Source organism: Oryza sativa, chromosome 9 (assembly GCF_034140825.1).
Source record: "Oryza sativa Japonica Group chromosome 9, ASM3414082v1".
NCBI classification, from domain to species: domain Eukaryota; kingdom Viridiplantae; phylum Streptophyta; class Magnoliopsida; order Poales; family Poaceae; genus Oryza; species Oryza sativa.
The window spans coordinates 9,371,012-9,393,097 of record NC_089043.1 but is presented as its reverse complement, the minus strand read 5'-3'; the positions used below and the strand labels follow the sequence as shown (position 1 = coordinate 9,393,097).

Sequence of the window (22,086 nt, the reverse complement as noted above, 5' to 3'; positions counted from 1 at the left end):
GGATTAAGGACTTCTTTGTTGATGAATCCCATCAGTTGTTCTTGAACAGCCGTGATAAAATCCTTGTGTGGGAGATTATCCCTCATGTGAATACGCTATCATTCGAAAAATAATGACATATCAATATATGAAATTAATAAACAACTTAACAAATCGATACGCAATGAAATTTTGAATGGTTTATGTATATGTACATCGAGCTCTCGTGTGGTGCATATTTGGTTTGATAGGCAGTGGGCATACTCGCATACGTAGTAGCCGCATAAGTTAGTTCCCTGGTCCTGCTTTGCACACTACATGAGAAACGATGAGAGATTTAATATACTCTTTATATTAACTGTAATTAGAGATTCAATTCAATATAATTTTGGATCATGCATGTACTCACTGGAAAATGAAACCTCCGTCCAGGTTTTTCTTCCCAAGTCCCGTGGACCAATTGACGGAACCGATCCCAAGCCCTACATATGCAGTTGCAAGCTATGATTAATTAATTATTACCCGAGACCAACATAATAGCAATAGAATCCCCGCGACTTTGGAATAGATGGCATTATATTACCTGTCTATCAGTTGGAAGACCTTGTCAAAAATCTTCTCCTCTTTATTCATTGAGTCATACACAGTGACTCTGCATGCGTCCAAGTCGAAGAATAACAGGACCCAGTGGAATCTGGAATATGCGTGAGATGAGATATATATGAAAATGTACATGCTATATGTATGGGAACGAAATTTGTTCGAACGATAATAAAAACTCACTCTGTGTTGTACGGCAGTAGTATGTACGTCTTGAAATGCTGCTGCGTTAGGAGATGGACGAGATTGTCCTCTGTGTCTTTCTTGTACTTGTCGATCATTTCGGTGTTGATTTTTCAAGGGTCGATGAACCCAGTATCGTAGACCCTCCGCCGTTGGGCCCTTTGAATCTCCATTCTACAACGATGAGAGGAAATTATTATTGCTTATATATATGCCAGGAGCTAATTATTGAACGAAACAAATCGAACTCAAAGATACTCACAAAATACATGCGCTCAGAAGAGAGACGTCGAGGGCGTCTAGATGGTACAGATCAAAGAGATCCTTGAAATGGATCCAGAGAACATCTTCTCCTTGCAAGAAGTCGGGGTTTCTGATCCTCGCTCCGAACATCTCTCTACCCTTGGCGCTCATTTCCATGTACCCTTCATGGAATTTGTACATCTGCGTTGGTAGGGACTGCAGCTGCTCAGGCGTGACAAGCGGTTTACCGAGTTCAAACTTGTATGCCACTTCCGCCTTCGGGATTGGTGCGCCTCGAATTAGCTGATCCACAGTTAGACCGGTGTTTGAAATGAATTCCGTTATGCCAAAATCTTTGCTGGTCACTAACGGCTCAACCTCTTGGTTTGGTTGTTCTCCAAGCTGAGGGATTGGTTTGGACTTCTTGTGATAGGCTTTCTGAAGTGTTCGGTCATAGTCCGATATCTGTGAGGCCTCCTTGTTTGTTGTGGACATTCCCTTAAAGAAGTTCTTCATGCTCGGGTCAATAGGTATCTTCTTTTCAGGACTCCGAGGCTTGAGTTGCCTCTTCACTTCTCCTGCCACATAAGCATCAAGCTCCTCTTGACTGCAATCGTACTGCGGCTCCTTGTTATTGGTGGCGTCAACTTTCGCCTTCTTCGTTGCCCTTGTGCGGGCAGGCGGTGGAGCTTGGCGAGACCTTGTCTTGGGAGGTGCAGGCGGACACGGTGGAGGTGGAGGAGGCGAAGGAGGCAGGGAGGCGGAGGAGCCGGAGGAGATGGTGCAGGAGGAGGTGGCGGAGGAGCCGGAGGAGATGGTGCAGGAGGACGTGGCGGAGGAACCGGAGGAGATGGTGCAGGAGGAGATGGCGGAGCCGGAGGAGATGGTGCACGAGACGCCGCTTGTCGCCCAGGGAGGATGATGTACCGCTTGTCGCGATAGTATAATGGCATGGCTTGTGTCTCGTAGATGCGTCTCACTGTCTCCTCCTGGGTAGTCCAACTCGAGGTCCTCGTACGCGGCTTCCACCAGTTCAACTTCGACCCTCGAGTATCCTGCTGGAATCGGCCTGCAGTGGTAAGTCCCGGAAGGGTCCGTTGGGATGGCCATTCCCGACGCCACCTTCACGTGATGAGAGGTTATCTATTAGTAATCAACCTAAGTAGCAACTTGCGGAATGTACAAGTCAAAAATCATCAAACTACGAGCATACCTTGATTGATAAGTTCTTGAAGGGAATATGCAGCTCACATGGTGTCCGCTGCGTGATCTCATCAACGGGGCAGGTGGTTTTGTCCTGGGTTTGCATGGCGTCCATGCTCTGTGATCCTACCTGCCCTGTTGAGGCGCAGCTGCTACGATTGCCTGATGGGCTGACCATTGCAGGAGGAATGTACGGCTGGGGATCCTGGGACCGATGTGTGGCCATACGTTCATCCACCTTCCTTGCCACCTCCTCTTGCATGCTGAGCTCGTAGCTCGATACCCTATACTCAAGATCTACAATCTTCGCCTCAGTATCTCTCTTGCTCCTCATCCGACTCCTGTACGTGTGGATGTCCTCCTTGAATCCAATCTTCCAGGGAATCACGCCTTTCCCTCGTGTTCATCCTGGATGCTCGGGAGTCTGTAGGGCGAGTAACAGCTCGTCCTTCTCTCTGTCGGGTCGGAATGTGCCCTGAGAAGAGGCTTCCGCTGCGTTCGTTAGTCGACTGGCAGCCTCGCGTATCTGATCGCTGAAGACAAGGGAGCCATCAACTGGGTTAAGCGTTCCACCGTGAGCATAGTACCAGAACTTCGATCGATCCAGCCATTTAGCGGTGGCCGGTTCGATACCCCTCTCAATCAATCTTGCCTCCATCTCCTCCCACTTCGGCATTGCGACGCTATATCCGCCTGACCCCAAGTGGTGATGGTACTTCTTGTTGGCGGCATTTTCTTTGTTTCGGGCCATCATCGCTTGTCCTTGTTGCCCTGTCTTGTAAGCAACGAACTCGTCCCAATGATCCCTTAGCTTTGGGAATACGTCGAAGTTCGGTGTTAGTCCCTTCAGGATGTATTTGTTGTTGAGATCTCCCTTGAAGCTCTGGAACTGTTTTGCCATTTTCTTCAGAGTCCACTGTTTCACTATGTTCTCCGTACCCACGGGTAGCGTGAACGTCTCGAGCATTGTGGTCCACAGACCACATGATCTCTTTCTCTGATTCCGGGACAAAGCTGTCATTATCCCCGCGTGCCATTGTTTGCGCTAGTACACCATGTTGACAGGGACGTTGTCCCTCACAACCCAACCGCTGTGGCGTATAAAATTCTTGGCTGCTTCTGCCGGGGCACTAGGTCGGCCGTCTTCGTCCACCTCAGTTATGATGTGCCGATTCTCTATCTTCTTCGCGGCACCTCGTTGTCCGCGTGCCCTCTTCTGTCCAGCGGAGGGATGACTTCCACTAGCCTCCTCCTCCTCGTTCCCCTCCGCATCCCTCTCCACGTTCCCCTCCTCGTTCAAGTGCTGGTTTGGATCCTCGTTCCCCTCTTCTTCGTTCCAGTACTGGCTGCTTCCTTCTGCGATTGTATCGTACAGTATCTGTTCCTCATTGCGATCAGCCATCTGTGCATACAAAAAATATTTGTTAAGTCTATAGGTCATATTTGCTAAGCGTAATACTAAAACTCTACTAATCTTATATTAAATCTCTAATAATCTTATATTAAAATTGCAGTAATCATATATGCTAAGTCTAACAATCTTATAATAAAACTCTAATAATCTTATATTAAAATTATAATAATCATATATGCTAAGTGTAACAATCTTATATTAAATCGCTACTAATCTTATATTAAAATTGTAATAATCATATATATATGCTAAGTCTAACAATCTTATATTAAATCTCTACTAATCTTATATTAAATCTCTACTAATCTTATATTAAAATTGTAATAATCATATATGCTAAGTCTAACAATCTTATATTCAAACTCTAATAATCTTATATTAAAATTTTAATAATCATATATGCTAAGTCTAACAATCTTATATTAAATCTCTACTAATCTTATATTAAATCTCTACTAATCTTATATTAAAATTGTAATAATCATATATGCTAAGTCTAACAATCTTATATTAAAACTCTAATAATATAATATTCTTATATTAAAACTCTAATAATCTAATAATCTTATATTAAAACTCTAATAATCTTATATTAAATCTCTAACAATCACTTCTTTACATTATTGCCTGCACGAATTCCTTCGATGGCTAGCTACAACTTCGGCTTGAGGGACGACGACGACGTCTTCTCTGCAACATTACCAGGAAAATGTATTAGTCTAAATGGGCCAAGTTACATATATTGTATTTCACGTTTTAACCTATATATATAATCATATATGTATGCTAAGTTTAATAATCGTTTAATTATCTTGTTCGTACAAGTTTCGCTCGCGTTCGTTCTCACACTTTTAGTACAAGTGCATTCACGCGTTTCGTTCACGTTTGTTCACGTTCGTTCGCATTCGTTAACGTTTCGTTCACGTTCGTTCGCGTTTCGTTCACGTTCGTTCGCGTTCGTTCGCGTTCGTTAAGCGTTCGTTCACGTTCGTCCACGTTTCGTTCATGTTCGTTCGCGTTCGTTCACGTTTCAATCACGTTCGTTCACGTTCGGCAAGGTCGGGGCGCGCGGCAGTGGCGGCGGCGGAGCGGCGGCGTGGCGGCGTGGTGAGCTCAAGGCGGGGGCGGTGGCGTGGCAGTGGCGTCGGCGTCGTCGGCGGTGGTGGCCGCGGCGAAGTCGGTCGTCGGCGGTGGCGGTTGACCGTGGCGTGGCAGTGGCGTCAGCAACGAGCTAGGCGGCGGCGGTTTGGAGAGAGAGAGAGATCGAGATCGAGAGAGAGTGAGAGAGAGAGAGAGGCAGCGGCGACTCTCACCCAAGAGATGCGGCGGCGGTGTCTACGGTGGAGGCGGCAAGGACCGCCAAGCGACGGCGAGAGACGACGGCGGCGTCGGCGCGGGGTTGCCCTAGGCAGTGGCGGCGAAGGAGAAGCCGAGATCGATCTCGATGGAAAAACGTCTAAGTGTTGGTGGAGAAGACGAGGGCACACCGGGAATATATATACCCCTAGATCTTTAGTCCCGGTTGGTGAGAACATCCGGGGGTACAGATCATTACTCCCTGTTCGTAACAACAACCGGGGCTAAAGAAAAATAGCACTGAATTTTGAATTTCATTACATATGTGTTTCAAAAATAGTAAATAATGCATTACAATTATTTAAAGCCGAAAAATTAATGACAAAACCTTCGAAAAATTATTGTTACCTGTAGTAAACTAAGTGGATAATATATAATAAGCACATGAATGATTTAAAATTGTTAAAAATTCTAATAATCATATATAATTAGCATATGCATGATATTAAATTATTAGAAATTCTAATTAACATATGTAAATACCACATGCATGATTTAAAATTAATAAAAATTCTAATAATCATATATAATTAGCATATCATGATATTAAATTGTTAAAAATTCTAATTAACATATGTAAATACCACGTGCATGTTTTAAAACTTTTAAAAATTCTAATAATCATATATAACTAGCATATGGATGATTTCAATTTGATAAAAATTCTAATAATCATACATAATTAAAATATGTCATACAACAATTGATTTGTTTGGATATTCAATACATCAAAAATAGTTTACATCGTGTACACAACAATTACGGTAATACATCGGCGGTGACGGTTGACCGCACGTACTTTCTCCTCACTATTGTTCCTTTCTTGTGATCGCTACGTGAGTAAGGAGTGTCTTCATTTGATAGGAGGGTGCTAGGGTCAATCGTCACCGTGAAAGGGGGTTTCCCATCAAACTGATCGTAATCCTCGTCAGTCTTGTCCTCTACTTTGACGATTTTTCTTTTTCCTGGGAAAACCACGTGGCGCTTCGGCTCATCAGGCCCTTTGCCCTTTTTTCCTTTGCTAGACATGTCCTTGACGTAAAAAACTTGCGTTACATCATTGGCAAGGACAAAAGGTTCGTCCGAGTATCAAACCTTGTTAAGGTCAACCGTTGTCATCCCACTGTCATCGATCGTTACACCTCCACCAGTCAACCTAACCCATTGGCACCGGAACAGAGGGACCTTGAGAGGTTCATAGTCAAGTTCCCATATGTCCTCGATGGCACCGTAATACGTGCTAGTTGTACCATCGTGTCCCATGGCATCGATACGAATAACAATGTTCTGGTTCGTGCTCTTCATGTCTTGGGCTCTCGTGAAGAATGTGTACCCATTGATTTCATATCCCTGGAATGTCGCGATCGAGCCAGATGGTCCCCTCACCAGGAAGGCCAGTTGTTGGTTAATCGTCTCGTTACCCATGAGATGTTGTCGCAGCCACTCGGAGAAAGTATCAATGTGATGCCGTGTAATCCATGCATCGGACTTACCGATGTTTCTGGCGCGAATTAGAGCCAAGTGCTCCTCGATGTAGGGAGCCACCAATGAAGATTGTTGCAGAACCGTGAAATGGGCTTTACGGAATAAATTGTTGTCTACCGTCATTATTGCTTTCCTTCCGAGAGTCCCCTTTCGCCGTAATCTCCCTTCATGGTGTGATTCAAGTACCCCGATTGGGCGAAGGTCTTCGATAAATTCTATGCAAAATTCAATGACCTCCTCTGTTCCACCCCTTGGCGATGCTTGCCTCTGGACGAGCACGGTTATGAACATACTTCTTCAGAACGCCCATGTACCTCTCGAAAGGAAACATGTTGTGTAGGTACACAGGGCCGAGAATACCGATCTCTTTAACAAGGTGACAAAGCAGATGTGTCATTATAAAAATGAAGGTGGAAATATCAACTCAAAGCTGACAAGACATTGTACCACATCATTCTGAAGGGCTTCTAATCTATCCGGATTGATGACCTTCTGCGAAATTGCGTTCATGAAAGCATATAGCTTTCTTATTGTTGCCCAGACATTGTCTGGGAGGATACCCCTTATTATAACTGGTAGCAGCTGTGTCATCAACATGTGACAGTCATGAGACTTTAGGTTTGTGAACTTCTTCTCCTTCGTGCTTATTATTCGCTTTATATTCGTGGAGTATTCTGACGGTATCTTGATGCTCTCCAAGCATTCAAACATACTTTCCTTCTCTGCCTTGCTAAGAGTGTAGCTGGCTGGAAGTAATGGCTTCCTTTCTCCTTTGGTTCCGGGTGAAGGTCGCCGCATTGTTCCATATGCTTCAGATCATTACGTGCTTCCAGTGTATCTTTCGACTTTCCATATACACCTAGGAAGCCAAGAAGGTTTAGGCAAAAGTTCTTAGTGAGGTGCATCACGTCGATTGCGTGGCGGACGTCCAAGAATTCCCAATAGGGTGTCACATACCATGACTTTGGGTGTTTGGAAAATATGGAAATGGTGGAAGAAGTAAAATAAATAAAACTTTTGTTTAAAACTTATATGCTTGCTTGTTTGTGCATTTTGTGGTGTATGCATATGCTTTATAGGATCATGTTCATATTTAACTAAAACCAATGGATCAAAGAAAAATTCTTGGAACAACTCAAAAATCTGGGAAGAATTTGTGGTAACTTCTTGCTGACCTTAGAAACTAAATGTGGATTTTAATTTAGCTTATCAACTCATTAGATCAACCAAACAACTCTCTAAACACTTAAGCACAGGATTTTGACAGATTCTCTGGAGCACTCTTTGACACTCTGCCAAAATTGGATCTTGAACTCCTAGGCTGTAAAACTCGATCCAAACTGTAGTTCAATCATTGCTTTACAACTTTGCCTTTGGTCACTAGCTCTAACTCTGCCTGGAACTAATTTTAAACTGAACCCAAAGATGGAATTCCACCTCTGTTCCAGACTTGGCCAAAACCTAGATCTCCTCTCCTTCTCTCTCACTAGTCGCTGCCATGTGGGCCAGGGCTGCATGGCGGGACCCCATTGTCAGCCTCACATTCCTCTCCACACGGGCCCACTGCCTGAACTCGCATGCCACGCGTGTGAGCACGCGTCGAGCACGGGAGAGGGCGAGCTCCTCCTGTCCATCTCCGCCGGCGACCATACTTAACCCGACCGGCCGACCAACTTTCTCTCCCTCTCGCCCTTGTCTCGTTTCGCGGAAGAACCGAGGTACCCCGCCTCGGATTCGCCGGGAACGGAGGCGCCATCTCCGGCGCCGGCGAGATAAGTCCTCGACTCCGTCGCAATCCGGTGAGCCCATTTCCGTTCAATATGCGTTCTGTAATCCCCTCTCAATGCCGTCTCTAACACCACCAAGAACACCTCATTTGGTGCAGCCAATCTCCGGGAACGTGACCGCGTCAAATCGGAACACCGTCGCGCTCTGGACGCCGCTGCTTCGCCTTTGCTCGTCGCCCGGCTTCCATAGTTCGTTACAGGCTGAGCCACTTCGTCACGAGCTTCATCAACACCTGTAGATCAAGAATCCCGAAGGAATCGACGCGAGGTGGACCACAGTGGGAGATCCTCTTCTTCTTCTCCAATCCCAGCCGCCGACGCCATTCCTTTCTTTCTCCTTCTCTGGTGAGCTTCGGCGCAATATTTTCCGCCTAGAGCTACCTTGTGCTGATCTAAACAGAGGCATGCTTCCTCTCTTTGCAGTAGAAGCCTGGGGATACGCCGTCGACGACGACCGTAGCAGCCGCGCCGTCGCCGAACCAGTACACCGTCGCCAAGACTTCGCTGAGCTGCGTTTGCTTCTTGGTGAGCCTCCTAGTAGTCCCTAGAGTCCTTACCATACGCATGCACGATTAGATCGAGCCTCAAAACTCACATGCATGTGCAAGCCGAGCTTAGCCGCCGCTTCTAACACCCTGACAGCCGCTATAGAGCACCAAGGCTTGCAAGAAAAACACCAATAGGTTCGTACGGTTGTTCTCTACACTTTTTGTTTTGGGAGCTTGAGCTGAATCGCCGCTGTTCGCCGCTGGTGATACTGTGAAGTTCGTGGCTGTGCTGCTGCTCTGTTCTGTCCAGAGCAAGGGCATGGCTTTTGAAATTTAAAGACTCCCAGGGATGTATTAGCAGCCCGAGCAATCACTTACATATGGGGTCGTGCACTAATCTGTAAATAACATAGAACTCAAGTCCCATTTTGAATAAAATCCTGGAACACGTGCTAGGGGCTGCGGGATCTATTTCCTGAGAACCCAGGAGCTTTTGCGCAAAATGTTAGTCTCTGTCTGGTGGACCTGAGAAAGGAAAATGATGTATGAAAATTTGAGAAAATACAAAAACTAATTTCCTATCAACTGAAAAATGTCAGAACTTTAGAAAGTGGTAGAAAATTCATCCTGACTCTAAAAATTGCAAACTAAATTATGTTGGAATCATATTTTCATGCTTTGCATCATAAAAATGTTTGACTTAACAGAATCATAAAGATTTATGTCTCAATAATTCGAAATGCATTTAGGACCATAATTAACATGTAAACACTTTAAAAAAAAATCTGTAACTTTGAATGTAAACTGTTAGATTGAAGTTTCTTTCACTGAAAATCAAACTAACACAGAGCACACCAACTCCATAAAAAAAAGCATTCATTTTAGAGCATGTTGGATTTTTATGTATGTTTAAATTTTAAATTTTTGCATATGTATGTTTAGACGATTCGCAGCCGAGTCTCGAGGAGGCCTACTTTGTAGCTGAGCAAGGAGTGGAAGAGCAAGGCAAGCCACCTCCCTTCTTTGATCACATTGAACCTATGATTTGGATGTTTTTGAAAAGTTTGCAAAATATGCATGTCTATTGTACACTAATCCATTAAAATCTTGTAAAATTTGTTAGATCAACTCCTTAACTTGCATTATCACCTGAACTCCACAAAAGACCTTAACCATTATTCCAAAACCTTAGGAACAATCCATTGTGTCACATTAAGAATGATGTTTGAGATAGCAAGTCTATAAAAATGCTCAGCCATGCTTAGTGATGAGTTTACTTACCATTTGGGCTCAATTACATATATTAAATGATTTATTTTATGATCTGGATTAAAATGATAAAATGTGATATTTGTTAAATAAAATGTTGGAAAATGTGGATTTTAGGTTTGGGCCGCATGTGGTACACATATTGTGTTTAGTTGTGTACTGATAGGGGGAGAGTGTGCCCAAACCGACCTAAGGACTTCACTCAGCGTCAATTCATTTCGTATACAGTACAACCACATGTGCTAGTATGGGATAGCCCAAGCTTAGTAAATTATTTATGATTTAGCCTTACATTCTGGTAGGCCGGTGTGTATGAGTTAGTCGATAATTCTGAGGAATTAGTCGTTGATTCAGAGGAACTTCCTATTTACCCCGACGTGGTAGTTTAGGTGACTAAGTCTGTCCAATACAACGGTATTGTGCCACGTGGGTGGGTTCCCGTTGCGTCCGCCACCACGGCGTTAAGTTTAAGGCGTGGGCCCGCCACTTAACGGTTCTAGGTCATATATCGAGTATGGCTTAGGATGGAGTAACACGTATCGTGCTGGTGTAAGGCTAAATCATGAATCTTGGAAGGGCTTTGTTGTGAGTAATAAATCGGGTACTTATGTATCGCGTGCCATGCTTTTGCATGATTATTATTTCGCATCATGTGGGTAAAGTGTACGTACTCTGCAGAGTTAAAACTAATCGATTAGCCGTGCTCACGGTCAAGAGCGGCGTGTGAATATGTCATGAGTTTAGACATGTGTTTTATTCTTCTAAAGCTGAATTTGAACTTCAAAATGTGATGTGATTTGTGGTTTATATCCTTGCTGCCATGGAAGGCAATAAGGAGCTATGTTATATGTGTTTATCATCTAATTTGGTGCCCAATTGCTAAGTGTATGCTTGCTGAAATTTATTTGAAAATAAATCTGAAATTTGAAATGCTCTTTGCAAACTAAATTTGCTTTATGCTAAAATTATCCCATGTTAGCTTTACTTTGAATTTGCCATGCATGTAGAGTACTAGGCTTGCTTGGTGCTTGCCAGTACAATTTATTGTACTGACTCTTGCTTGTATTGTTGTATTGTTGCATGTTTAGAATTGGTTGCAGGTGAGATCACTCCTGTGGAGGATGATTTCGTTGGGGAAGTTTCTTTCTTCCAGGATGGTTCTTACTAGGGTCTATCCTAGTCGGTTGCATGAAAGATCTTTTGGGTAGAAGATGCTTCCGCGAACCTATCTATTCAGCCAATCGGCCATGTGTATCTAAGTTATAAGTTGTATGATCCTAACTAAAACTTAGAACTTAGAACTCCCTATGTTGAGATATCATGTGCTTGGATGAAAGTGTTTAGTGTGTTCCTTTTGTTAGGGACATATTAAACATGAGTATGAGTTAAAGATATTTGAGATGTTGTGGATCTTTAGCCATTTTTGTCAAGTCTCCTGATTGTGTAACACATCTGGTCGCCACCTTCGAGTGGTTTGACGGGCACATCTCAGGCTGAAGTTGACTGGCAGGCTAAAGGCCCGGCAATGTCTCACATATTTTTCTCTCGGAGCGTCGAATGTCTTAATATGTTTGATGGAAGAATTGTGATTAGCTATTCATCCTTCAAATATACTAAGGGGTTCGGAGTGCTTCCGACAGCTTTGGTATCAGAGCCAAGACCGACTGTAGGAACCCTTTTAAGACTGAGCGGTAGTAAGGCTTCAAAAGAAAATATTTTGAGGGTAATGTCCTCACTAAAATATATTTGCAAAATCTAATCTATTCTTACTTCTTAGCCCTGTTTGGATAAATTCCTTTCCTATGAATCTTGTTTTGATTTTAAAACCCCATCTTACTCTATAGGACCGGAAGATGCATAAATAGAGAAGTAGTAACTCATAGAGAAGAATAAGGAATGAATGAAACAAATTCGATTCAAGTCAGTACTTGAATGATTTGAAAACTTCTCAGTAAATAGATGACTAAATTTTTCCCTTCTAAATTTGAATTTAAAATTTTAAAATTTTATCGATGGCCTAGAAAGTGGTAGTACGGGGTAGGATGGAATTGATTTGTTTTAACCATAGTTTGCTTGTCATATAAAGGCCACCAGATGTTTGTAAAGCCTCTACATTAAGTTCTTAGCATGTCCCAAAATTGGTACGAATTTTACATGCTCGCATTTTTTTTAAAAAAAAATATATAATTTTTTTTAAACTGCGCAGATTCTAGAACTGGTAGCAGTCGTCCTTCTCATTTTTTACTCAGAGCAGTATGCTGGACAGAACCTGACATAATAACCAAAACACCATTTCCAAGTTCCTAAAGAGTTTCAATTGAAATTCTAATTGGTCTATACTTCCAATATCTTGTAGATGTCTTCTATGTGGCAACCATCGGGCTATTCTGGAGGTTTTGAGGAAGAATCACTGCCTCACATCCTGTGGCTTATGCTGCAACATCTAGGTTATGATCATCCACCGGAGTATCATTTCTTTTCTCATGAGCGGAGTTCATCTCTCGAGCATATATGGCTGAGCTGTGTATACAGGGACTTTGGACCCATGAACCACCCCTTTACTTTCAAGCTTGTGGTTGGGATGCACCCTCAGCAATGCAGGAAGCTGCATTACAAGCGATTGTGTATTACCGACATTATAGGCCAGGGTTGGACGGGTTCTTTCATTTCTTTCCAGCTCGCACAAACCAATCCTCCGCTAATTACTATCCAGGTCTTGAGGGAAACATGAGAGAGATTGACACTCCAGGACTATTCTTAGCTGGCCTGGTTCGTGCTATGGATAGATATCTCGCAAAAACTATAACTGAGTTGCGTAGATTGCAAGCTAGGGTGGTCATGCTTGATAGACGAATAGAACCACTCGGGCATCAAGGACATTTTGATAATGCCATCATTTATGGGAATCATGAACTCCAGCCTCTTACAGAGACTTTGCCTCCTCCCATGGGTATTTATCATAATATAAACACTAGAGCCCGCATGAGAGTTGGTTTTCATCGAAATCGTCGAACCATGCCAGACCCTGCACTTGCTGGAGATCCGGTGCTGCTGGGGCCATTCTATGAGTTCGAGCGGAATGGGAGACAATACCGTTTGACTATGGCCACTCCGTCAACCACAGTGCCTCAACCTCCCATCGGATTCTCCGAAGTTCCATAGAATGGTGTACTGGAAAAAAAGAATATGTATGGGGTGTAACTTTCATTTCTTTTCTTTAAGATGTATGAGATGACACCCTAATATGTAATCTTTTTAACGGTCAAAATTTTGTAACACCAAGGCATGAACTTGGTTTCTTATGACCATTATCCACTCCTATGTATCTGTGATCACTTAGATCCTTTAAAACTAATGTACTGGAATGAACTTATGCTCCTTTTGGAATGGATTGCTTGCTGTCCAGAAATTTGTTTCATGCAAATATATGATGGATGACTTGTAAATTCGGCTATAAGAAATCATTCCTGTATGCTACCTATTTAGGGTAATGTATATGCCAATTCTATGCTCAAGCAGCTCATGTACTTTTGTACTTTGAGTGCAGGATGACACATACTCGCTCTATGGCTGCTCTTACTGATGATGCCAATGGTGAGGGAGCGAGTCAGCCTCGCACTGGCCCATATTCTTCTGGACGTGCCGGGGGTAGTCGCCGTGCTGCCACTGCAGAACAGCATGATGATGAACCATCTCTTGCTCAACTCCTGGCTAATCAGAACCGACTTTTTGAAAGGATGGTAGCGAACTCTGAAAACATGGGGGCTGCCATGGCACAGCAGGCCAATCAAGCACCCTCCAAGCTAGCAGATGTTCAACGAACACATCCACCTCATTTCTCCTCTGCGGCTGATCCACTCGCAGCAGATGATTGGCTTCGTGATATTGAAATCAAGCTGAACCTTTGCCGGTGTGATCCTGTAGAGAAGGCTACCTTTGCTGCTTACTACCTGCAAGGTGCAGCAGCTGCTTGGTGGGAGACATACAAGACTCTCATTCCTCCTGACGAGCCAATCACTTGGACTGTTTTCCGTGAGGGATTCAGGTCTGCTCACATCCCTGCTGGTCTCATGGAAATCAAAAAGAAAGAATTTCTTAACTTGAAGCAAGGAAACATGCCCTTCATGGAGTTCATGGAACGCTTCAATTATCTGGGTAGATATGCCGCTTCTGACTTGAACACTGAAACAAAGAAGGTTGAGCTATGCAGAGATCGTCTTGCACCTGAACTCAAGCATGCTCTTGCTGCTCATGAAATCACCAGCATGAAGACACTGGTTGCCCTTCGTGTTGAATCAAGTGAAAAGGAAGTGGTTGAAGACCGTAAGCGTAAGTGGGCTGCAAAGAAATTTGCTGGCAGCAGCAGTTCCACTCGGCCTCGTCTTGCTCCATCTCCTGCGGTTCGTCCTATGGCACCTCAGCCACCTCGGCAGATGTATGTGCCTCCACGTCCGCAAACTCAGTTAGTTCGTCAAGTTCCTCGCGCAGTTCAAGCTGCGGGAGATGCATCTCGTAATGCCAATGTCACCTGCTACAATTGCGGCAAGAAGGGGCATTATTCTCCTAGCTGTCCTTATCCGAAGACTGGAACATCCGGACCGTACTCGCAGGGAGCACCGCAGCAGCCTCGTGGTCCTCCTCAAGTTCAGCCTGGACAGCGTGGAGCTCCTGCTGTTCCCAAGCCAGCTCCAACTTTTGGAAGGGGCCGGCTCAACCATGTCACTGCAGAAGAAGCAACCGACGCACCTGGTGTCGTACTTGGTACATTTCTTGTGCACTCCATTCCCTTAACAGTTCTTTTTGATTCCGGTGCAACTCATTCATTCATGTCAACCTTGAAAGCAAAACAACTTGACTTGAAAACAGAATTTCTTAGCGATGCTATGCGCATCCAATCTCCTGGATCCACCATGGTCACCAAACTTCTATGCAAAGGTGTAGAACTTATAATAGACGGGGTAAAGTTTAAAGCTAACCTCATATTATTAGACACCTTGGGCCTAGATGTCATTCTTGGGATGGATTGGTTAACTAAACATGAGGGAACCATTGATTGTGCTCATAGAACTGTAACTCTTCGTAGCACCGATGGTCAATTTGTTAGGTTTACCTTTGAACAAACCTCCACTTCAAATCAACCCTCTATACAATCTCTCTCTATACCGGAGTTAAAATCAGTACCCATCGTGAATGAATATTCCGATGTGTTTCCTGACGAATTACCAGGGATGCCTCCAGATCGTGACATTGAATTTGTGATAGATTTAATCCCTGGGACAGCACCTATAGCCAAAAGGCCATATCGAATGACTTCTGAAAATTTGATGGAATTAAAGAAGAAACTCAATGAGCAATTGGCTAAAGGTTTCATTCGTCCTAGTTCATCTCCTTGGGGCTGTCCAGTGTTGTTTGTACCAAAGAAAGATGGAACCATGCGAATGTGCGTGGATTATCGACCTCTGAATGAAGTCACCATCAAAAATAAATATCCTCTTCCTAGGATCGATGATTTATTTGATCAGTTAACCGGAGCTCGTGTCTTCTCAAAAATTGATCTTAGATTGGGATATTTTCAGCTTAAAATCAGACCGGAGGACATTCCTAAAACCGCATTCACAACTCGCTACGGTTTATTTGAATACACCGTAGTCTCTTTTGGATTAACCAATGCTCCTGCTTCTTTCATGAATATGATGAATAAAATCTTCATGGAATATCTTGATAAATTTGTGGTGGTATTCATTGATGATATACTCATCTACTCCAAGAGTGAAGAGGAACATGCGCAACATTTACGTATGGTACTCGATAAACTCCGTGAGCATCAACTTTATGCCAAATTCTCAAAATGTGAATTTTGGTTAAAAGAAGTTGAATTTCTTGGTCATGTACTTTCTGAAGGTGGTATTGCTGTGAATCCAAGAAATGTACAGAACGTACTTAATTGGAAGCAACCACAAAATGTTCCTGAAATTAGAAGTTTTCTTGGACTAGCTGGTTACTACCGTCGTTTCATTGAAAATTTCTCCAAAATTGCTAGACCCTTGACTCAACTTCTTAAAAAAGAAAATAAATTCATATGGTCTGAGGCATGTGAAACAAGTTTTCATGAACTTAAAAGAAGGCTCACAACAGCCCCAGTGCTAGTGATGCCTGATGTTCTTAAACCTTTTCATGTTTACTGCGATGCCTCACATCATGGTCTCGGTTGTGTACTGATGCAAGAAGGAAAAGTAGTGGCTTATGCTTCTCGTCAGTTACGACCACACGAGATCAATTATCCAACTCATGACTTACAGCTAGCAGCTGTGGTGCATGCTCTAAAGATTTGGCGCCATTATTTGGTCAGTAATCGGTGCGAAATCTTTACCGATCATAAGAGTTTGAAATATTTCTTTACCCAACCAGATCTGAACCTAAGGCAAAGAAGATGGTTAGAACTCATTAAAGATTATGATCTCGGTATTCATTATCATCCCGGTAAAGCAAATGTAGTAGCTGATACTTTAAGCCGGAAGCTACATCACCTTGCCGTTATTGAGACAATAAATCAGCCATCGTTGTCCTCTGAATTTCAGAAATTGAATTTGGGATTGGTAGAGGATGGTTATGTTGCTGCACTAGCATTACAACCTACTCTCTATTCTCAAATTAAAGCTGCTCAGTCCATTGATGAGGAAGTAGCTGAAATTATGAAAGAAATCAATTCAAAGCCACAATCTATATACACTCTTAATTCTGATGGTATGGTTATGCTTGGCAAACGAATCTTTGTTCCCAATAATCAACACCTTCGAGAAACCATTCTTGATGAAGCACATCAAACACCTTTGTCTATCCATCCGGGTTGCACTAAGATGTACCAGGATATTCGCACTCAATATTGGTGGCCTAGCCTGAGGCGTGACATAGCAGCATATGTTGCAATTTGCGACGTGTGCCAACGTGTCAAAGCTGAACATCAACGACCCGCTGGGCTACTCCAACCTTTGCAAGTACCTGAATGGAAATTTGATGAAGTTGGAATGGATTTTATTACCGGTCTTCCTAAAACACCCAATGGACATGATTCTATATGGGTTATTATGGATCGACTGACTAAAGTGGCTCACTTCATTCCGGTGCATGTGACTTATGGTGGAGCCAAGCTAGCAGAGTTATATTTGACTCATATTGTAAGGCTTCATGGCGTACCAAAAGTCATAGTATCCGATCGAGGAACACAATTTACATCCAGATTTTGGAAAAATTTACATGAACTTCTCGGAACCAAATTGTTCCTCAGCACCGCCTTTCATCCACAAACAGGAGGTCAAGTGGAAAGAACAAACCAAATACTTGAAGACATGCTCCGAGCTTGTGTGCTTGAACATAACACTAACTGGGAGAAATGTCTATCTTTTGCTGAATTCTCCTACAACAATAGCTTTCAATCAAGTATCCAAATGTCACCATTTGAAGCTCTTTATGGGAGAAAATGTAGGACTCCTCTTTATTGGTCCGAAGTAGGAGAAAGACAATTCTTTGGACCTGCTATCATTAATGAAGCTGAAAAGAATGTCACTCTTATTCGGGACCGATTAAAAGAAGCTCAAACTCGTCAAAAGAGCTACTCTGATCGTCGTCGACGAGAGCTAAGTTTTGATGTTGGTGACCATGTCTATCTTAAAGTATCACCCATGAGAGGTACTCAACGATTCCAAATTCATGGCAAGCTTGCTCCACGATATATTGGGCCATACCAAATAATATCTAAGCGTGGACAAGTAGCCTATCAATTGGAATTGCCATTTCAGTTGTCTAATATACATGATGTATTCCATGTTTCTCAACTTAAGAAATGTCTTCGAACTCCGATTGAGCACACCTCACTTGAAGACATTAATCTAAAGCCAAATCTCTCCTATCAAGAATACCCAATTCGTATTCTCGAAGAAAGTGAACGGCGTACCCGCAAAAGCTCCATCAAGATACTTCGAGTACAATGGAGCAATCATACTGCGGATGAAGCCACATGGGAACGAGAGGACCGACTTAAGGCCGAATTCCCTAGTTTCTTCTAGAATGACGAATCTCGGGGTCGAGATTCTTTTGTAAGGGGGGTAGGCTGTCACATACCATGACTTTGGGTGTTTGGAAAACATGGAAATGGTGGAAGAAGTAAAATAAATAAAACTTTTGTTTAAAACTTATATGCTTGCTTGTTTGTGCATTTTGTGGTGTATGCATATGCTTTATAGGATCATGTTCATATTTAACTAAAACCAATGGATCAAAGAAAAATTCTTGGAACAACTCAAAAATCTGGGAAGAATTTGTGGTAACTTCTTGCTGACCTTAGAAACTAAATGCGGATTTTAATTTAGCTTATCAACTCATTAGATCAACCAAACAACTCTCTAAACACTTAAGCACAGGATTTTGACAGATTCTCTGGAGCACTCTTTGACACTCTGCCAAAATTGGATCTTGAACTCCTAGGCTGTAAAACTCGATCCAAACTGTAGTTCAATCATTGCTTTACAACTTTGCCTTTGGTCACTAGCTCTAACTCTGCCTGGAACTAATTTTAAACTAACCCAAAGATGGAATTCCACCTCTGTTCCAGACTTGGCCAAAACCTAGATCTCCTCTCCTTCTCTCTCACTAGTCGCTGCCATGTGGGCCAGGGCTGCATGGCGGGACCCCATTGTCAGCCTCACATTCCTCTCCACACGGGCCCACTGCCTGAACTCGCATGCCACGCGTGTGAGCACGCGTCGAGCACGGGAGAGGGCGAGCTCCTCCTGTCCATCTCCGCCGGCGACCATACTTAACCCGACCGGCCGACCAACTTTCTCTCCCTCTCGCCCTTGTCTCGTTTCGCGGAAGAACCGAGGTACCCCGCCTCGGATTCGCCGGGAACGGAGGCGCCATCTCCGGCGCCGGCGAGATAAGTCCTCGACTCCGTCGCAATCCGGTGAGCCCATTTCCGTTCAATATGCGTTCTGTAATCCCCTCTCAATGCCGTCTCTAACACCACCAAGAACACCTCATTTGGTGCAGCCAATCTCCGGGAACGTGACCGCGTCAAATCGGAACACCGTCGCGCTCTGGACGCCGCTGCTTCGCCTTTGCTCGTCGCCCGGCTTCCATAGTTCGTTACAGGCTGAGCCACTTCGTCACGAGCTTCATCAACACCTGTAGATCAAGAATCCCGAAGGAATCGACGCGAGGTGGACCACAGTGGGAGATCCTCTTCTTCTTCTCCAATCCCAGCCGCCGACGCCATTCCTTTCTTTCTCCTTCTCTGGTGAGCTTCGGCGCAATATTTTCCGCCTAGAGCTACCTTGTGCTGATCTAAACAGAGGCATGCTTCCTCTCTTTGCAGTAGAAGCCTGGGGATACGCCGTCGACGACGACCGTAGCAGCCGCGCCGTCGCCGAACCAGTACACCGTCGCCAAGACTTCGCTGAGCTGCGTTTGCTTCTTGGTGAGCCTCCTAGTAGTCCCTAGAGTCCTTACCATACGCATGCACGATTAGATCGAGCCTCAAAACTCACATGCATGTGCAAGCCGAGCTTAGCCGCCGCTTCTAACACCCTGACAGCCGCTATAGAGCACCAAGGCTTGCAAGAAAAACACCAATAGGTTCGTACGGTTGTTCTCTACACTTTTTGTTTTGGGAGCTTGAGCTGAATCGCCGCTGTTCGCCGCTGGTGATACTGTGAAGTTCGTGGCTGTGCTGCTGCTCTGTTCTGTCCAGAGCAAGGGCATGGCTTTTGAAATTTAAAGACTCCCAGGGATGTATTAGCAGCCCGAGCAATCACTTACATATGGGGTCGTGCACTAATCTGTAAATAACATAGAACTCAAGTCCCATTTTGAATAAAATCCTGGAACACGTGCTAGGGGCTGCGGGATCTATTTCCTGAGAACCCAGGAGCTTTTGCGCAAAATGTTAGTCTCTGTCTGGTGGACCTGAGAAAGGAAAATGATGTATGAAAATTTGAGAAAATACAAAAACTAATTTCCTATCAACTGAAAAATGTCAGAACTTTAGAAAGTGGTAGAAAATTCATCCTGACTCTAAAAATTGCAAACTAAATTATGTTGGAATCATATTTTCATGCTTTGCATCATAAAAATGTTTGACTTAACAGAATCATAAAGATTTATGTCTCAATAATTCGAAATGCATTTAGGACCATAATTAACATGTAAACACTTTAAAAAAAAATCTGTAACTTTGAATGTAAACTGTTAGATTGAAGTTTCTTTCACTGAAAATCAAACTAACACAGAGCACACCAACTCCATAAAAAAAAGCATTCATTTTAGAGCATGTTGGATTTTTATGTATGTTTAAATTTTAAATTTTTGCATATGTATGTTTAGACGATTCGCAGCCGAGTCTCGAGGAGGCCTACTTTGTAGCTGAGCAAGGAGTGGAAGAGCAAGGCAAGCCACCTCCCTTCTTTGATCACATTGAACCTATGATTTGGATGTTTTTGAAAAGTTTGCAAAATATGCATGTCTATTGTACACTAATCCATTAAAATCTTGTAAAATTTGTTAGATCAACTCCTTAACTTGCATTATCACCTGAACTCCACAAAAGACCTTAACCATTATTCCAAAACCTTAGGAACAATCCATTGTGTCACATTAAGAATGATGTTTGAGATAGCAAGTCTATAAAAATGCTCAGCCATGCTTAGTGATGAGTTTACTTACCATTTGGGCTCAATTACATATATTAAATGATTTATTTTATGATCTGGATTAAAATGATAAAATGTGATATTTGTTAAATAAAATGTTGGAAAATGTGGATTTTAGGTTTGGGCCGCATGTGGTACACATATTGTGTTTAGTTGTGTACTGATAGGGGGAGAGTGTGCCCAAACCGACCTAAGGACTTCACTCAGCGTCAATTCATTTCGTATACAGTACAACCACATGTGCTAGTATGGGATAGCCCAAGCTTAGTAAATTATTTATGATTTAGCCTTACATTCTGGTAGGCCGGTGTGTATGAGTTAGTCGATAATTCTGAGGAATTAGTCGTTGATTCAGAGGAACTTCCTATTTACCCCGACGTGGTAGTTTAGGTGACTAAGTCTGTCCAATACAACGGTATTGTGCCACGTGGGTGGGTTCCCGTTGCGTCCGCCACCACGGCGTTAAGTTTAAGGCGTGGGCCCGCCACTTAACGGTTCTAGGTCATATATCGAGTATGGCTTAGGATGGAGTAACACGTATCGTGCTGGTGTAAGGCTAAATCATGAATCTTGGAAGGGCTTTGTTGTGAGTAATAAATCGGGTACTTATGTATCGCGTGCCATGCTTTTGCATGATTATTATTTCGCATCATGTGGGTAAAGTGTACGTACTCTGCAGAGTTAAAACTAATCGATTAGCCGTGCTCATGGTCAAGAGCGGCGTGTGAATATGTCATGAGTTTAGACATGTGTTTTATTCTTCTAAAGCTGAATTTGAACTTCAAAATGTGATGTGATTTGTGGTTTATATCCTTGCTGCCATGGAAGGCAATAAGGAGCTATGTTATATGTGTTTATCATCTAATTTGGTGCCCAATTGCTAAGTGTATGCTTGCTGAAATTTATTTGAAAATAAATCTGAAATTTGAAATGCTCTTTGCAAACTAAATTTGCTTTATGCTAAAATTATCCCATGTTAGCTTTACTTTGAATTTGCCATGCATGTAGAGTACTAGGCTTGCTTGGTGCTTGCCAGTACAATTTATTGTACTGACTCTTGCTTGTATTGTTGTATTGTTGCATGTTTAGAATTGGTTGCAGGTGAGATCACTCCTGTGGAGGATGATTTCGTTGGGGAAGTTTCTTTCTTCCAGGATGGTTCTTACTAGGGTCTATCCTAGTCGGTTGCATGAAAGATCTTTTGGGTAGAAGATGCTTCCGCGAACCTATCTATTCAGCCAATCGGCCATGTGTATCTAAGTTATAAGTTGTATGATCCTAACTAAAACTTAGAACTTAGAACTCCCTATGTTGAGATATCATGTGCTTGGATGAAAGTGTTTAGTGTGTTCCTTTTGTTAGGGACATATTAAACA

The 22,086-nt window shown here is 43.1% G+C and overlaps 1 protein-coding gene and 2 long non-coding RNA genes across 3 annotated transcripts; all 3 read left to right on the top strand.

Moving 5' to 3' along the window:
- Positions 1 to 8,146: 8,146 nt before the first annotated feature.
- LOC107278905 (uncharacterized) lies at positions 8,147 to 11,328 on the top strand. The gene is made up of 5 exons (XR_010735228.1): positions 8,147 to 8,262; positions 8,349 to 8,595; positions 8,674 to 8,775; positions 9,681 to 9,743; positions 11,096 to 11,328. It is a non-coding gene; the product is annotated as an uncharacterized lncRNA (long non-coding RNA).
- Positions 11,329 to 13,573: 2,245 nt separating this feature from the next.
- On the top strand, positions 13,574 to 15,266 carry LOC112936436 (uncharacterized). Its single transcript, XM_026020391.1, has 3 exons — positions 13,574 to 14,442; positions 14,618 to 14,768; positions 15,234 to 15,266. The coding sequence occupies exons 1-3, from the start codon at positions 13,574 to 13,576 to the stop codon at positions 15,264 to 15,266; spliced, it is 1,053 nt and encodes a 350-aa protein (XP_025876176.1).
- Positions 15,267 to 18,850: 3,584 nt separating this feature from the next.
- On the top strand, positions 18,851 to 22,086 carry LOC107278904 (uncharacterized). The gene is made up of 5 exons (XR_010735227.1): positions 18,851 to 18,966; positions 19,053 to 19,299; positions 19,378 to 19,479; positions 20,385 to 20,447; positions 21,800 to 22,086. It is a non-coding gene; the product is annotated as an uncharacterized lncRNA (long non-coding RNA).